At 45.0% G+C, this 19,007-nt stretch overlaps 1 protein-coding gene across 1 annotated transcript in view; it reads left to right on the plus strand.

The window, feature by feature from the left end:
• Window positions 1-19,007, plus strand: part of LOC144721187 (integrin alpha-6-like) — a 65,988-nt gene that overhangs the window by 45,529 nt on the left and 1,452 nt on the right. Inside the window, exons 15-24 of the mRNA XM_078598585.1 lie at window positions 1,591-1,753; window positions 2,732-2,815; window positions 3,542-3,621; window positions 5,610-5,687; window positions 6,037-6,139; window positions 7,842-8,033; window positions 9,873-9,977; window positions 13,516-13,644; window positions 15,802-15,909; window positions 18,624-18,749. Of these exons, the coding sequence (XP_078454711.1) occupies window positions 1,591-1,753; window positions 2,732-2,815; window positions 3,542-3,621; window positions 5,610-5,687; window positions 6,037-6,139; window positions 7,842-8,033; window positions 9,873-9,977; window positions 13,516-13,644; window positions 15,802-15,909; window positions 18,624-18,749 (1,168 nt within the window). The remainder of the gene's footprint in view (window positions 1-1,590; window positions 1,754-2,731; window positions 2,816-3,541; window positions 3,622-5,609; window positions 5,688-6,036; window positions 6,140-7,841; window positions 8,034-9,872; window positions 9,978-13,515; window positions 13,645-15,801; window positions 15,910-18,623; window positions 18,750-19,007) is intronic.

Raw genomic sequence — 19,007 nt, forward strand, 5'->3', positions numbered from 1 at the left:
GATCACACGGCGGTCACAGGCGCTCTTGATCCTTGCGGGTGACGTGGTCTCACGCCTTTTAGGCCCTGGCTATTACGTTGAGTTTTGCACAATTGATTTTAATCCGGTAGGGATCTACAAACGCAAAACAATAATTTTGTCATAAACTACATGTTGCCCGACCGCCCTCTTTGAACCTTCGATTAACGTTGATAACGCCCAGTACTCAATGTGCACAGACACTGTGACTGGGTAAGCAGCCATTCTGTGACATGGCTCGGCAGTAGTGCATTCACTGCCCGCTTTGGTTCGAACCTGGCATGCTGCCCTGCTTGCCAGCTTGGGAGGCAGTTGCCCAGTCACCCTGTGCTGCACAGTGACAGCTGCCAATGGGAGTGCCCTTTGAATGGTTGATATGGGAAGGGATGTACGGCGCTTTTAGACACTGACACATCTAAGCAATGGCATGTAAATGAAAAGGTTATTATTACTCTGACGAGTAGAGAAGCCATTGCTCTGCAACATAAAATAAGAGACAGCTGTAATGTTCATACTCTTCTCATAATCGTTAATTGGAGCACTAATATTAATCTACTAATTTGCATAATAAAATGCCAAGATAATATTTGTAGATTTTTTTATATTCTCCAGGATTTAAATAATATTCTCGTGAGAGGATCACATTAATAGATGCACAAGTTGACAAGTTAGATCAGTTTTTAATTATCGGCGTCAAGTCTCAATGTGTTATTCAATGACTTTCGAACGTCTTCCGCCATTTCAATTCAAGGTTTTTTTCGTGTAAAATCCCGTGCAGCCAGCTATCCAGCCATTATTTGTAATAGTAGTATGATAAGAATTATGTAGTAGACTTTCCAATTGTTATTGCTGACGCTATCAATGTCAGCATAGTCCCTCGTAGTTGATCTATGTCTTGCGCGTCTGGGCACGCACGTGGAAAGCGGTAGTGCAGTGGTTAGCACAAGGCGCTGTGAACCCGGCAACACGAGTTGGATTCCTGCTCACGGCGATCACCGGTGAAGATGATCTGAACTGGTCCTGGGCCTCTCCTAGGTCAACTCAGCCTCAAATGAGTACCTGGTGTGATGCGTAAACATCGCCACTCGGGAAACAAAGGCAGTCGGGCGTGACGCTATCCACCCACCCCCTCATGTACCGTGCCGGCCTTCATAGGTGCTCGCTAACAGTACTTGACCCCAAATGTATGTTAAGGCTATACGGGGGATCTTGGTCTTTATGTTGTTTTGATCTACAGTGTGGTGGTTAAACACAGCATGTATACCACTAAACAGTCAATTTGGTACACCGAGTCCTCAACATGGTTGAAGGATTCTTCAATATAGGCAGCCTACCAGCTGATCTCCATCACATACATATCTGTGCAATACCGTAATAATGTCATGAACTCAATTCACAGGTGTAGCAATTAAGAGCGGAAGATTTGCAACAAAAATCTAATCTATTCGTCGATGAATATCAATTCCTAAAGCTCAAAGAACGTGAAGCGAATCACGTGCGAGAATATTTATTTTGATTCCTATTGTCGAGGCTATGCGGGGCGGGGGGGGAATCTTTGTCTTTGTGCACCAGCGAGGGTGGCAGGCAGCTGTTCCTCGTCGGTCAGCACAAGGGACTGGCCCTGAACGTGAGCGTGCGCAACATAGGCGACGATGCCCACGAGACTCACTTGCTGCTCGTGCTGCCCTCCGGACTCAGCTATCGGGGATACCGCCACATCTGGGGCTCTTCCCAGGTCAGCCAACGCCACGCGCTTTAGAGTATTTATTTCTCTGCTATAAACGTCCACGTGAAGATCAGCCGCCTTCGTTGAACTATCATTTGCGATAGCCAGGTCGCTTCTGAAAAAGAGCCGTATAGCTCAGCGCGAAGTCGCGCCATGAGTGGCGGTCATGGTGCAAACCTGAAAACCGTGTGCTCTGCTTGCATGATGGCTGTTTGGGTGGAAGGACAAGGAGACGATGGGAAATTGGTTTCATCCCCACAATCGTATGGGCACAATTATTTCGGACTCCTGGTGGTCTAAAGCAAGGCTCTGTACATTATACGCGCTGTATGGTGATGTCAAGTGACATGCAAGGTATGTTGGGTTGCGGAGCCAGTGATCATGATTTTGCTGTCTATAAATCACATTTTGTGTGGAGTATTACTATAAGTTGTTTTAGGCCTCCACACACTTTTCTGGCCTGCACAACTTACAGAACAATTTCCAGTAATATTACATGCAAATTTTGTGTAATATTACTGTTTTATTACAGCAAGCCCAAGCACAATGTGACCAATACCAGGGCACCTCGGTCGTGATATGTAAACTACCTTGCCTGGTATACAGGGGGTCGTGAGTTCAATCTTGACCCTGACGCCTGTATATTTGGAGTTTTCATGCTCTCACGGTGGTCGCGTGGATTTTTCTCCGGTTCATTCGGTTTTTCCCTCCAAATTTATAAACATGCGTTTAGAGTACTTGGCTGCTATAAATGTTCAGGTGATAAGTCACTTCATTGGGCTATCATTTGTGGCCAGGTCGTTTCTGAAAAAGAGCCACACAGCTCAGTGGGTCTTACCTGGTAAAAAAAATATGTTCAGTAATGGTTCAATATGGCCAGCAGAGTTTAAGATATATAGCAAGTTTGGAAATAATTTGGTAGCTCTATGAATGATGACTGCATTTATAATTCATTGAAGATAACATGATGTTGGCATCTCTCTTAAGGATGTGCAGCCCCTCTGCCTGCTGAGCAGCAACGCATCTGTGGTGGACTGTGAGCTTGGGAATCCACTCAAGCGTGGCCACCAGGTAACAAAGCAGAGAACTGCCATCCCTTCAGGACAGGCTTCAACCAAACCTCCCAGCGCTAGGAACGACGTTCCATTTAATTTCCGTCAAAATCAAGACTTCATTATGGCCAAAGCTGTTGATGCCACCGCACCTCACCAACACTGTCTATCTCCGATAGATCCCTCAGGAGCTGCACAGCAGACATGCAGTGACCTCCAAGATCTGCCCTCACAGTCTCCCACCATCCGCTCTTAGGTCTTCTCTTCCCCTTGGTCGCTGGACTCGCAGATACCGATGCAATGCCTGTCTCGGCAAACAGCCCTCCTCTCCCATCCTGCACACGTCCCACCCAGCACCACCGTTTTTACAGAATCTTGTCTCCGACACTCTCCTGCCCCGTGGTCTCTTCCAGATTTCCGCATGGCTTCTCCTAGCTTTCCACTAAATTCCGAGCATTCCTCTCAGACACCCGTGCTCAAATGCCAGCCACCTCTTTTCGAGATGCTTAGCATCCAGCGCTAGAACCCATACAGTAAAACGAAAGCCTCAAATAGCCTTTTTATTCACTATAAAATAATAATAATAACAAAAATTATATTGAAGCTACAGTATAATCTGATCCTAATGTTGCGATTGCGAATAACACGCGAAGGCTTGTGTTACAGACGGATGTATCTCATGCGTGGGCGTGTGCGCGTACATCACGCTGCTCGTTAAGCTGGTGCTGTCATGCGGTCATTTCAGGTATTGCTGTATCTCATCCTGAGCACGGAAGGAGTGACAAAAGACACGCTGGAGCTGAGCTCTTCTCTGCAGCTCACAACGTGTGTGATCTGAGCCACGTGCTGCCTCCCATCGCAAAACCAAACATACATGAAAAAAAATCTTCATATGCTTGTTTTCAGGAGGATCCTGCCAAGTTTTTGTATTTGGGGGGTGTGATATTGCTGCCATGTTAAATCCCAAATAAGTAATTTTGTGATAATTTTCAGCATTGGGATGTGTGGCCCAATCAATGGCGGTTACATTGTATATAGTTATGGGAGGTACCAGAGAATCCGGAGGAAACCCATTCAGGGCAGGGGCAGAACATGCACACTCCACACATAGAGGTGCCCGAGGCGGGAATTGAACCCAGGACCTGCGTGCTGTGACGCATGACTGTTACCACTGCACCACTCGGCTACTCAAAATATAAAGAAGAGAAGCGTAGGACCGTCTCTGCACACGTGCCAAGCTGACAATAGCAAGGTTATTGAAAGATTATTTCTGCAGTGTCCCTCGTGTGGATACAGAGGCCTCGTCTAAACAACTTCAGAAGTAGTTTTGTGAAGTCGTCTTCCGTTGAAAGCTGCTGCGCTGCGAGTTGCGTTTCGCCAATCCGACGTCATTATCATGGCCATTGCAATTTAGAGAAAATCCTTTGTTTTCGTTTGAAAAGATTTCAACATCTTATATGACCAGGCAAAAATGGTTCTCATTTGTAGAACTTACCAATGCCATCAAACTCTGCTCACTTATATTCTTCTGACCTGCTTCGCAGCATTTTTAAATTCAAACCAATGCTTCTGTAGTCTCCATAATGCAGTCCGTGCTGGTGTTTGTGCTAGCCAAACCATTGGATGTCGTTAAATAAATTACTTTCGGTTTCCAAATAAAATATATTTTAGTCTCTCAACATTTTTGCTTTGTATACGTATGTTAACCAGTAGAATTTGGCTAAACAGGCAAACTCTGGACTGCTTTTGTCCATCAGGCTAGTTATAGCGGGCTAGTTAAGCACATACCACTGCTGCCGCTTATTACCAGATGTTGTTGGTAAATGCCCTTTCTCTACCCTAGGTCATCATAAATAAAACAACTCAGTGCTGTAGTGGAGCATCCTGAACAATAAATTAATTGAATCATCGTGGAGAGAGAGGCTACTTTCCCATGTAGGGAAGGTAATCTTTTTTTTTACCCAGAATACTCCACTAAAGCACTCTGAGGATTTATGCAAAAGTGTATTAAAGATCGGTCACCGTTATGTTTTTGTAGTTTCCTAACCTAATTCTATTTCATCTCTTCTCTTTCTCTAACACATTGTTTACCTGCATCTTCTTTTGCAATGATTCCCAATTTTTATTTCAATTGACTCTATCGGTGTCATGTCAATAGCTAAGTGATCATTCAGAACTCTCGCAGAGCAGTGTAGCCCCTTGTATCAGCGAATGGCCCAGGGTGTTACGGCGACATCTCTGAGATTACTTCAAGTGACCTGTGGTCCACACGCAGTAGGGTGCAGGACTTTCCCACCCAACCTGGCACACCCAATTTATTTTTAAATTCTCAGAGCTGGATTGTGGTCAACATTAAATGCGGTCATGAATGAAACAACTTACTGTACTTTAAGGACCCAGTGTAATCACAGGCGACCAAAACCTGGATTCAATGTCGGGATGTCAGCAGTGGCAGCACTGAGACCTCAGAGCGGCCCGGCAGCCCACCTCAACCTTTCACCGCGTTTTGAGTGGTCGCCTCCAGCACCGTGCACGTGGAATTCCGTAAAAGTGTAAAAAAAACCTAAATTCTACATAAATTGGGGGTTCTTTGACTGGACTTTTTACCACAATGGACCCTTATAGCCCATCCAGAAGATCATTTAAATATGGCTCAGTCACTCGCTCCCTCACGGCCATCTCAGACGAGGGTCTGTTATACAAATACAAAGCAATGGATACCTTGTGTTGCACTCTGAGGATTGTGTATGGATATATTGTGTATGGATACATTGTGTATGGATACATTGTGTGTTTGACATCGGCCTGTGCAGCACAAGTGAGCAAGAGGGCCTGGAGCCGGTCATAGCCAAGGTCAAAGTGCTGCTAGAGATGGAAATTGTCATCATAAGGTGAGGAAGACCATGCAATACAATCGTCATCATATATTTACAGATTTACTCAATTATTATGAGATATGGATGATAATTCAGCAGAATCTTTCATTGCAAGATGTATTGATGTTTTCTTCGTGCAACTTCTATGTAGTAACAAATATTGTATAATTTTTTATTTAGGCCTCGGTTTGTCAACACTTGGAAGACCATATAAATATCCACAGAGTGGAATGCCTTTCGCAGTCTGCCTTGTCATAGTGCCTAGTCAAAGTCTGCCTTGTCTTGGTGTAAATGCAGTAGCACATGCATTTTTTTGGGAAGACGTATCATCACTGACCTGCCACTGCTCCTGCCCATTGCGCAGCACTGTGAGGCCCTCCCAGGCGTACTTTGGAGGGGAAATCCGTGGAGAGTCGGTGATCTGGTGGGAGGGGGCGGCTGGGAGCCTGGTGGAGTTCAACATCACGGTACCGCCACACAGCGTACTGCTGAACCAAGTGAACCGACATTCCCGAAGAAAACGGATGGCTTAAAGTATTGGGAGTTTTATTCTTTGGTTCTTTCGGTTAAGTCACGTCTAAAGATAAAATAATGAATTAAAGTAATAGCGACGTTTCGATTGCAACACAAGCAATCATCATCAGGCATAAGAGAAATAGCAACAAAAATCTAACTAGAAAACTATAGACAGACATACAAGCAGACAGACATCACAAGGACACACAGAGAGAGGACACATATCGGCACAGAGAGAGGGGTCGTTTCTGTGACGGTCCCTTAAATATAGGGAGGGGGGGCGGGGACGGAGAGAGGGAGGGGGCAGAGAAAATTAGCATATCAATGAGTGGACGGCAACGTGTTGCTGCTGCGCAAGTAAGATGACGACGTGGCACGGCACGCAAGCTTTAAAATTAGGAGAAAGACACACTAAAATTAAATAACCTCGCAAAATATCGAAATGTGATGTAATGCAACACAGAGAGTCGGTCAACACACAATTAACGCATAGCCTGGTTGATTACGAGTTTACTTTTCTTGTTGTGGCAGTAATAATCCCCTGTTTATTATGAGTACAGTACTCAACGCTGTCATACTTACGCAATTTAGAACTTTAAAGCAAAGCAGACGAGAAGATGACTCCATGGTACATTGTGAGAGCGATACCGATGAGGTGGCGCAAGTGCTGCACGGACGGGGGGTTTCCCTTTAGTAACCGCTACCTGCCTCTGCCTGCTTTCGATCGGCGTTAGTGTCACACTCTTCAAAAAGTACCTGGAAATTGTAAACATGTCATTTTTGGAATTCGCGTGTTAGGATCTTTCTAGTTACAAGTGTAGATTTGTACAGAATGAAGTAGTATTTAACCTTTTTTGTCATTTGGGTTGTAAATCTTGCAGGAGTTTTTGAGTTCAGTGTCATTTAAATGCTGCAGATACAATCTGTATGTGGTTAGATTCAAACATCAGATATTTCGAGTTAGAGGCATAGGGTCTGAAATTTCACCCTCATAGCCCATCCAGAAAATCATGAGAATATACCTCAGTCACTCACTCCGTCATGGCCATCTGTCTGTATTACACGAAAGAAGTTCAAAATACAAAAAAAACTAAGATCCCCCTTTATAGCCTTAAGAGACTGTTGGGGCAAGTGCTGTTGGCGAGCACCTATGAATGCCGACACGAGGGGGTGGGTGGCCAGTACCATGCCCGGCCGCCTTTGTCTCCCTAGCTGCAATGTTTACACACCGCATAAGGTACTTCTTTGAGGCTGAGTCGACCTAGGGGAGGCACAGGACCGGTTCAGATAATCGTCACTGGTATTGGCCATGAGCAGGAATCGAACTCGGATTGCCGGGTTCATAGCAAAATGCACTTACCGCGACAATACCGCTCCCCTAGGTTCAACATACATACACAGACGAGGGTCCATTGTACAAAAACAGCATCTCTAGGCCATACACACTCACGTTTTTCATAGCACCCATTTAAGCCAGGCCACCTTGGATTAGCTTCAGCAAGCAGTAGAATAACTTCAGTGACTATTGGCTTACGTACATATATATTGCTTTAATTCATGCTTTGGTGGTGAAACAGACCATGTTAATTATTTATTCCTCGCAATCCACATTGCAAATGTAGGACCGGCATCAGACGTGTTGGTTCTGTGCAGGTGCTCAACTTGGGCCACCCGCTAGAGGGCCTTGGTGGCGCATACGTCGACATCCACTTCCCAGTGGAAATGTCCAATGGCAAGTGGCTGCTGTACCTCGTCGCGTTGGAACTGAGTGGTGCCGGGGTCGCTGCCACCGGGGCAGTGCCCCCCACATGCCAGGGACCGGAGGTCGATGAGCTCGTGCTCAAGGTGAGGAGGCATTGGGACAAGATTACAGATTTAGAATAATAGTTCAATACATTTCACATTCAGGCCATTCTTATTAGGAAAGGCTATCCCAAAGGCACCGTGTTTCACAGGCGTGGTCTGCAGTATTTTCACGGTTGTTGGGGGGCGACGTTGATTCGTCTTAACATCCACTCACTCGCGTGCACCAACATTCAGCGCAGCAAACACTCGAGTTTGTATCTTTGGGACCCTTTTCCCAGTGTTAAGATTTAAAGACAGGCTTTACCCTTTATGACATTATATATATGTTTTTACAAGGTAAGGCCCACTGAGCTATATAGCTTTTTTCAGAAGTGACCTGGCCACAAATAATAGCTTAATGAAGTGGATTATCGCGTAGAAATTTATTTCAGCCATATACTGTAAATGCACATTTTTAAATGTGGAGGGAAAAACCGGAGAACCCACGCGACCATGGGGAGAAATAATACACAAACTCCAAATATGCAACAGGCATCACAGTCGAGATCGAAACCCACTACTTCCTGTATACCAGGCGAGGTATTTAACATCTCGACACTGTGGCACCCTCTCGCCACCGTGGCGTTAAGATGTTAAAACACCAAATAGACACCTATTACAAGGCATCAAGCCTGCATCAACCACACACGTCTGTGGTAAAACATGTACACATATATGCTTTGATAATGTATGCATTGTCCTTGACACTAATTCGCCTACACTGGAGCCAGCCTCCTTCATGGCTTTGTCTTACCGGTGCTCGAGACCAAAGGTCCCCAAAAGGGAAATACACAAGGATGATGCAAATGCCAAAGCACTATATAGCTCGGGTTAAGCAGTTATATCTATTGGACTCTTTTGACAGGATTAAGATGATAAAAAAAGGCTTTACCCTTCCTGGCTGCCACTGGAGGCCAGAACCAACAAATTCCAATTCACAAAACTGTGAAGTCAGCGCAGTCCACCACCCACTGGCTCAGACAAAACACATCACCCAGCAGCGCGCAACCGGCACCCTCTCACGACGCCATGACCCAGTACCTCCTCACGCGGCCCAAATGTCGGAGTGCACACCGCCGCACAGCGTCGCCATGCAATGCCCCAGCATGGCCAAGATTTACCGACCTTCAGCGTGGCCCCCGCCAAAGACTCCCACGCCGCAAGGAGATAGCCCATAATTAAAAATTCGTTAACAATGCAGTCAGTGACCGTGTTGATTATCCGGGGTATTGGAAGGAGGGGTGGCCCGAATAATGCAACACGTGTAAATTAGGCTATCAAAATGCATTTTATAAGGGTAGAGAAAATGCAAGGCAGTTGTCATAGTCCACACATACGTCTGACACATTCAGAAGGATAGGCCAATGGTACTGCTGAGGTCCTGGGTATGAATCCAGGCTGCTGCCCGCGATTAACCAGGTCTTCTAGTGTACGTAATGTGGCCAATTTCCAGCTCTGAAAATTTAAATATCGGTTTTGCTGTCGCAAGACGAATCTCACTCTCATATGGCAGAGTGGATGGCAAGTGTTGCCCGCTACTGTGTGTGGACCAAATGTCCCCGTGGCCCTCCCACCAAAGTTCACTATCCTCCTTGGTGGAGAATCACTGCTCTAGGGGCCCACGTAACAGTTCCACAGGACCCTCCATCCGCGTGGAGTTGGAGCCGGGCCTGCTTGAGGGAATCTCAGAAGCACTGCGATGGATCCGAAAAGGACACTTCACTGCGTGAGATGATGCCAATGGGACAGTGGGGATAAAATTTGGCAGGAAATGGCAAAAAGAATTAGGGTAGACGAACGCAAGCCAGGTATTATTGTCCATGTTTGTGTCTCCCACAGAGCGTTGCGGGGCGGACTGTGTCGACTCGGGGAGCGTCACGGAAAAAAACGATTGAGAAGTTTTGGCATCCGCCTCTCCTCAACGAGAAGGGCTACACCAAACTGGTCAGGCCTTGTGCTTAGCAGTGTTATTATGCAATGAGAGACATTGAACTTAAAGAAAACATACACATTCAATTGAAATAGAATTGCAGGTACATTCTGGTTAGTCCAGTGGGGCTCGGAATTAGCCATGGCATAGAATTGCAGCTACATTCTGGTTAGTCCAGTGGGGCTGGGAATTATACATGGCATAGAATTGCAGGTGCATTCTGGTTAACATGTCCAGGTACTGGTACTGGACAGTGGCGTCACTCGGATTGGTGTCACCCAGTGCAGTAACTCATGGTGTCACCCCCATGGACCTCACATACCAGACCATACAGAATCCTTAGTCATCTTCTTGGTTCTTTCGGTAATGTCACGTAGAAGGGAAATAATAAAATAATATTTTTTTTACATAATAACATACAATTCTCACGACGTTTCGGCCACAACGCAAGCAGCCGTCCTCAGGTGAAGAACTTGCATATCAAATTCCTTTGTCAAGGCTCTCTCCTCCTCTAACCCAGCTTAAATATATGCTGCCAAGCTTGGTGGTGTTCATTCAGACGCTGTCTTTCCGACAGCCCTGTTATTCACCTGAGGACGGCTGCTTGCGTTGTGGCCGAAACGTCGTGAGAATTGTATTTTATTATGTTTAATTTTTATTATTGTATTATTTCCCTTCTACGTGACTTTACCGAAAGAACAAAGAAGACGAATCCCTGCAGTCACGAAAGCTTTAAATCGAAATCCTTAGTCATGTTTTTTCTACTAATGTTACTCGTAAATCGTAATTCCCGTATATCACTGAATTTAATGGCAATAGTAGTGACATAAACAATTAGAAAATGTTAAATTACAATATCATACGTACAGCCTAAATGTATTTACTTTTACATAGTTTCACGTGGATAAAGTGAAAATTCAATAAGAAAACAATAGATTTTGAAGTAAAAAACGTTGAAACCTTTAAGAACTACATTAAAATCAGATATATATATGCAAGGCAGTGATGTTTTTAAAGAAAATAAAAAAGACTAAAATAAAAATAATAATTTAAGATTAAGTTATATTTCTAAATATGTATCAAGAAACATAGCATTTCCCCCCACTTCACGTTTAAAATTGTCAATTTCTCTATTTAGTTATCAAAGAGTTATATAATTGTAGTGGATTCAACTGAGTCGCAGGCGTACTCTTTGGAGGCAACACATTTATTAATACCAACACACTTAACACAAAGGGGTAACTGCCCCTTTTCCAGATAACAACCTATGGTGGTGGACCACCAGGCTCACTACACCGCTCACACTGGGAGTCACTACAACGGACAGGACCCCGGCTTGGGCCCAGATCCACGTGTTGGTGACTCTTCTCGGACGTAGAATATAGAACGTAGATCTTCAGGATGACAACAGCAACGCTGAAGCCCGTTCCCTCTGGGGACCCAGTTTATAGCCTCACGGGTCGTGGGTGGCCCCGCCCTTGGCCACGACCACCTTCTCAATTCCTCTAGCAGGATCTCGCCCTACACGTGACCACACCTAGCCCCCCACTTGGGCGCCCCTGCGTAGATCTTACTCGTCACGTGCCTTCCAGGGTCAACCAGAGTGCCATGGCCTACATTCAGTCTTCAGTTTCATTTATTAGGATTTACCCTTTAAAGCTTTCGTGACTGCAGGGATTCATCTTCTTGGTTCTTTCGGTAAAGTCACGTAGAAGGGAAGTAATAAAATAATAAAAATAAAACATAATAAAAAATAATATTATATTATGAACCAAGAAGAGGATTTACCCTCACCTTACCATATTAATAAAAAGTGTGCCGTACTTGGCCCTTCCCCTCTCCAACCATTATATATACGGAGTGGTAGCTCTTGTAATCTCTCATTTACTTGATACAGCTGTCGTGGCTGTGACGGTTCCACCTGAAGACGGAAGCTTGTGTTGCCTCCGAAACGTCGTGATTTTTATTTTATTTTACTTTTATTAATTTTAATGTTTTACCTACGTGACTTTACCGAAAAAACCTAAGAATAGGATTTACCCTGTGAGCCATTCGGCTCTTGATTTGGGTTCAACCGCAACAAACAATACAATTTCAAGATACACCTAAAATTCATTGTACACAAATCTCAACATCACATACGTAAACAATAAAATCCTACAGAAAAAGCACAACCCGTCCTCCATGCTGCGCCATTCATGGCCGGCACCCTCACACCCCTTCCTATAGGGGACAGCACTGCACGCTGAGCGTGATGCCACTCAGCGCTCTCTATCAGCGCTCACTGAGTCCCTCTAGGGCTGGTACTGCACCCACATGTACGGGGTGTCTGCGATGGCAATACATCGCACGCCGTGCCTCGCTAGAGCCGGCACCACACAGTGACATCCGCGATGTTACTACATAATCAATAATTGTTCTACATGTAAGTGTATTATACGTTTTAATCATAGAATAATATGTGATATAGTTGTAAATTGCTTAAATGTAATATTTATTAGATGATATGAATTATAACAACAAAATTTTTTGTAAAATCGTTTTACATTGTATTACACCCTATTAGTTACATTATTAGTAACGGAGCAGAAGCCTTTTTAGATTTTTCTCCTTCTTTTCCTTTAATTACTACTTCATTCTCAAAAAAGTTATTGATATAGGTTCACAAATACTAATTACCACAATATTGTAGCTAAAACACCAGAAAATTTGGTGTCAATTATGCTACTTATGCTTCTGTCTTTGATCTTGCATGCTGATGTTGCTGCTTGCTTGATAAGTGGATGCACACACTCGTGTTGATTTTTTTTATGGACCTGAAAACTCCATATCCCTGTACAAGAATACGGGTAAACCCTGTGGGTTGACACCTATGGTATTAGCAAACTAATATAAGGCTAAATAGGCTCAAAACAGATCATGTTAAGTACGTTATTCCGATTGGCTGGTTGTCAAACCCGCTGCGTGCTGATTGGCCAACCAACCCTCCCCTCACCCCCGTTTCGTAGCTGGAATCAGAAATGGTTTTGCATCAAACTCCCAGGAACCCACTTTACCGATGTTCCCATCATCATTACCTCATCCTGTAAACGGCACACTTGTAAACACCGGAATAAAAAAGGAATTAGAGCGCAGGAAATGAGTTGGCCAGTGATCTCTACAAACCCTCTCTTACTCGTGAAAAAATGTTTTGGATTATTCTCCAGGCCCTCCGGGTTTCCCCTCCACATTCAGAAACATGCGTCTCGAGTATTTGGCTGCTCTAACTTTCAATGTGATGAGCCACTTCGTTGGGCTATCACTTAAAATTATATCATTCAGTCCTTTACAAGGTCTTTGGTAGGCAATTGTTTGATGCCTACTTCATTTGCATTGGTGAATCGTCAAACTGGGACCGACCCGTGGAGGTGACTTATTTTTGTGCGATTTGCGGTATCAGTGCTGACAATGGATGCGGTGCTTTGACAACTTTGGTTGTCGAGTTGAAGTGTAAATTTAGAGACGTTGTTTTGGTTCTAATGTACCGTTCCGAACGCGCATATTTGCTTGCAGGACTGTGCGGAGGGCACGGCGCGGTGCTGGCGGTACCGTTGTCCGTTGGCGGCGCTACCGCCGCCGGGTAAACAGACGTTGGCGCAGGTCGAGCTGCGCGCTCGCCTTTGGAACAGCACCTTTTTGGAGGTGATTTTACTTTCCCTTCCATTTATCCGGATGCACCCCATAGGACACCAAAATACAAAGCAATACGCGCAAGTGTGTGTTGTGTAATGCGTGAATAGTGCCCATGAGAGGATGCGCCGTGGTTAGAGTACTCCGCTCGCAACTGAACGGTTGCGGGAGCGTGCAGCAAGGGGGTCGACCCAGCCTGTCAGCCCTCCCGGGTTGATAAAACGAGTACCACGTTGTGGCAGAATGATCATCATCTACATAATATAAGTTCAAAGAAAAACATTTACAAATACATTTTGCAAGCTTTCCCGTATATATATTAGTATGTGATGCATGCAAATGTGTACACTTATGTGCAAGTGAGGACGACCTAACAGAGAATCGCTTGACGACATAAGAGATTTGTGTCAAAAATATGAGGCACTACTTGAGAGTATTGGCACAAGACAAAGAGGAAAGTGGAAATAAATGACGAAGTTGTGCGATGGACACCTACGGGCGATCTGCCCGTAGATCGTGATGATGATGCTGACACTTACAGTGAGGGAAAAAAGTATTTGATCCCTTGCTGATTTTGTACACTGACAAAGAAATGATCAGTCTATACTTTTAATGGTAGATTTATTTGAACAGTAAGAGACATAATAACAACAACAAAATCCAGAAAAACTCATGTCAATATTTTTATAAATTGATTTGCATTTTAATGAGGGAAATAAGTATTTTACCCCTCTGCAAAACATGACTTAGTACTTGGTAGCAAAACCCTTGTTGGCAATCACAGAGGTCAGACGTTTCTTGTAGTTGGCCACCAGGTTTGCACACATCTCAGGAGAGATTTTGTCCCACTCCTCTTTGCAGATCTTCTCCAAGTCATTAAGGTTTCGAGGCTGACGTTTGGCAACTCGAACCTTCAGCTCCCTCCACAGATTTTCTATGGGATTAAGGTCTGAAGACTGGCTAGGCCACTCCAGGACCTTAATGTGCTTCTTCTTGAGCCACTCCTATGTTGCCTTGACCGTGTGTTTTTGGTGATTGTCATGCTGGAATACCCATCCATGACCCATTTTCAATGACCTGGCTGAGGGAAGGAGGTTCTCACCCAAGATTTGATGGTACATGGCCCCATCCATCGTTCCTTTGATGTGGTGAAGTTGACCTGTCCCCTTAGCAGAAAAACACCCCCAAAGCATAATGTTTCCACCTCCATGTTTGATGGTGGGGATGGTGTTCTTGGGGTTATAGGCAGCATTCCTCCTCCTCCAAACACGGCGAGTTGAGTTGATGCCAAAGAGCTCCATTTGGGTCTCATCTGACCACAACACTTTCACCCAGTTGTCCTCTGAATCATTCATATGTTCATTGGCAAACTTCAGACGGGCATGTATATGTGTTTTCTTGAGCAGGGGGACCTCGCGGGCGCTGCAGGATTTCAGTCCTTCACGGCGTATTGTGTTACCAACTTTTTTCTTGGTGACTATGGTCCCAGCTGCCTTGAGATCATTGACAAGATCCTCCCGTGTAGTTCTGGGCTGATTCCTTACCGTTCTCATGATCATTGCAACTCCACGAAGTGAGATCTTGCATGGAGCCCCAGGCTGAGGGAGATTGACAGTTCTTTTGTGTTTCTTCCATTTGTGAATAATCGCACCAACTGTTGTCACCTTCTCTCCAAGCTGCTTGGCGATGGTCTTGTAGCCCATTCCCACCTTGTGTAGGTCTATAATCTTGTCCCTGACACCCTTGGAGAGCTCTTTGGTCTTGGCCATGGTGGAGAGTTTGGAATCTGATTGATTGATTGCTTCTGTGAACAGGTGTCTTTTATACAGGTAACAAGCTGAAATTAGGAGCACTCCCTTTAAGAGTGTGCTCCTAATCTCAGCTTGTTACCTGTATAAAAAACACCTGGGAGCCAGAAATCTTTCTGATTGAGATGGGGTCAAATACTTATTTCCCTCATTAAAATGCAAATCAATTTATACAAATTTTGACATGCGTTTTTCTGGATTTTGTTGTTATTCTGTCTCTCACTGTTCAAATAAACCTACCATTAAAATTATAAACTGATCATTTCTTTGTCAGTGGGCAAACGTACAAAATCCGCAGGGGATCAAATACTTTTTTCCCTCACTCTAAGTGTTCTTGTTTTTATGTGTAACAACCCACCAGGAATACCCAAGGGCCCACCAGGTGGACGTGGTAGCCCGGGTGCACGTGGGGTTTACGAAACCTTTGAAAAACCTCGTCATCAAGGGTGCTAAGCCCGAAGGACAGCCGGTACACGCACAGCATGCACCATCATCCTCACACTGCCTCCCATTGGACAGGAATATCACCCACACACTAGCAATAAGTCTGGCTCGCTCACCCCTAGAGGATCACAGCGTCTGGCTGGACACAACAAAAGCTCAGTTTAACACGTCGGCTTTCGCGACCAGTGTTATTCATAATAAAGTTTTTTGGGTTAGATCGCGCTATGTATAGTAAATCTGTACATGGACAATTTTGAAACAAGAACACTTGCCTCAAGTACATTAAAACAATCTTTTTGGTTTCGATATGTCGATGACACTTTGGTTGTCTGGCCACATGGTAAAGATACACTTAATGCATTTTTTTATAATCTCAATGCACAAAACCCAGCCATTCAGTTAACCATTGAAATGGAGGTGAACAATGCACACTCCTTCCTGGATATTTTACTTGGATGTGGTCAAAATGGCAAAATAACACAGCGTCTACAAAAAGGGAATGCACACTGATACCTATCTGAATACAGATTCGTATGATCACCCAGTACAGAAATCATCTCTCATCAAGACGCTCATACATCGGGCAAAAACAGTGTCAGTTGGTGAAAGATTCAACATGTTAAAGAAGCACTAAGGCTGAATGGTGACAATAATGTTCAATTTAACAGAGCATTAAATCTCCAAACCAAGGCCAAACAACATTTCTGCTAAAAGTGATCAGATTATCAAAACAATTAAAATACCATATATCTCAGGAGTTACTGACAAATTAGCCCGTGTTTTGCAAAAGCAAATAATTAAAGTGAGATTTGGTACAGTACACAAAATTCCAAAACTAGTGTCTTGTACTAAAGATGAATTACCGAAATTATCAACAGAAGGTGTATATCGGATCAATTGCTTATGCGGTAAGTGTTTTATTGGACAGACAGGAAGTATAAGACGAAAAGAACACCAAAGGAACATTAAATTCTCCCAAACACAGCTATTAGCAGTGGCAGAGCATGCTAGCCAACAAGGACAGTCAATTGATTTTGCTAACGTTGAAGGGTTATGCAGAACTAATTATTACTGACGAAGACGAGTTAGAGAATCAATCGAAATTGAGAAGAATTTAAATAAGTTCAACCGCTGTGATAGCTACAGACTCAGCGCAGCCTGGAAACGTATTGTTAATTAATACACAACACATATTGCAAATTCCTTGCAGGTGAGTCACATGCTAAGTGGCTGATTACTGATCTATTGCATAATTGCATACACCCCCACCTCTACCTCTAATCTCGAAACCTGATGGGGTTCAACAATGATGACGTCATCCTGCACTATTTAAGACCGGAAGCAGGTGGATGGCTTCACTATTCTGGCAAATCGCCCGAAGATGCTGGATGTAATTTCCAGAAAAAACGGCTTACTCAAATTGTAAATGTTGTGGATTCACTCTTCAACACACCGGTGGGCTAAAATAGTAAACTGTTTGCCTTTTGTCAACGTGACACATTTTTTACTGATTGGCTGTGTTGGGTGGTGGAGGGTTGTGACACATTTAAAAATAGCGCGATCTAACCCAAAACCTTTATTATGAACAACAAAAGCTGCTATTTGCCAATCGGTGGACACAATGTTATGGCAGCTTTAGTGCCAGAGTGTGAATGAGTCACTGACAGCAAGTCGTGTGATAGGCCCAGGTTATTACGAGTTAACCGACTTAAGATGACCAGTAGATGCACATAGCCTGCATTCCCCCATCGTGTCAACTTGCTGAGTTTTAGGCGTTCAACTGATTTGGAGTGAGATCCCCAGTGCTAAATTGGAACTGACCATGGGCACACTGTCCAGATATGGTAACACCTCCACCATCTCCACAACAACCCCATGGTTCATGGAGAGCTGAGGGAGTGGAGTATTCCAGAACACAATATACCCAGGGAGGTAGGTTGCTTTGGTGAGGCTGATGGTAAGGTGCCACCTTCACCTTTTTCACGGAAATTTCCAGCTTCAGCAGCAGAGCTTTCCACTCCTCCGAGCGAGCATCAATTACCAGATCATCAGCATACTCAACATGGTCAACTAGTAGAGAGCCACACATGAACTGCATCTGGGCATCGATCAGTCCTCATTTTATCTCCATCTTGATGGAAATTCGACTCGTAAAGCTATATGGTAGAGGACTGGAGGGCTGTTTCGTAGGGACAGGGAAGTCTAGCAGCTTTACTTGGGTCTGCCTACATCATGAAGGTCATTAATGGTCATGAGCATATGATCATGTAGCTCAATAGCACGACGCACAAAGCAAAACATTTGCTTAGTGATGATAACAGCAGCCTCGATAACGAGGTCAGTAATGCAGAGGTGTAGATCCTGTTGACATTCCCTACTATTTTTCTCTAGCCGACAGAGAATGTGGCATCCGAGCAGGACCACCGTGGCCTGAAACCACAGCAGGGCTCTGTGAACTTCTCCTCAGCTCGGCGTGGCATGCGGTGCGGTGCGTGCGGTCTGTACGGTCCGTGCCTGTGGTGCATGCTGTGTGGTGTATGCGGCGCGTATGGTGCGTGTGGTTTGTGGTGCATGCGGTGTATGCGGAGCGTGCGGTGCGTGCGGTACATGCGGTGCGTGTGGTGCGTGCGGTACATGCGGTGCGTGCGGTACGTGCGGTGCGTGCGGAGAGGGTGGTGCGTGCGGTGAGTGTGGTGCGTGCGGTATGTGCGATGCATGTGTTGCATGCGATGCGTCTAGGTGCGCGTCACCGTGCTCACGAAGACACCGGGCCCTGCCCTGGTCACCCTGCCCTGGTGGATCATCCTGCTCACCGTGCTGGCCGGACTCCTGCTTCTCGCCCTGCTCATCCTTCTGCTGTGGAAGGTGAACATCCCTTTTCCCCTTAAATGGATTACATTACCGATTATGTTACATATTAAATTACGGATTACTTTACGGATTACGTTACGGCCCAGAGGGTAGCGGTTCCCCACGAGACGCCGCCAGGCAACCCTCTCCTGAGTGCGTCACCACGCGGAGCACGGTCCGAGCTAGTGGTGTCAATGGAAGCCTCACCGGGGCCACGTCTACCGTGGGCTGCTCTGAGGTCGGCTCAACGGATTGACGGTGCAGAATTAACCA

The sequence above is a fragment of the Lampetra planeri genome, chromosome 11, assembly GCF_965212315.1.
Source record: "Lampetra planeri chromosome 11, kcLamPlan1.2.h2, whole genome shotgun sequence".
NCBI classification, from domain to species: Eukaryota; Metazoa; Chordata; class Hyperoartia; order Petromyzontiformes; family Petromyzontidae; genus Lampetra; species Lampetra planeri.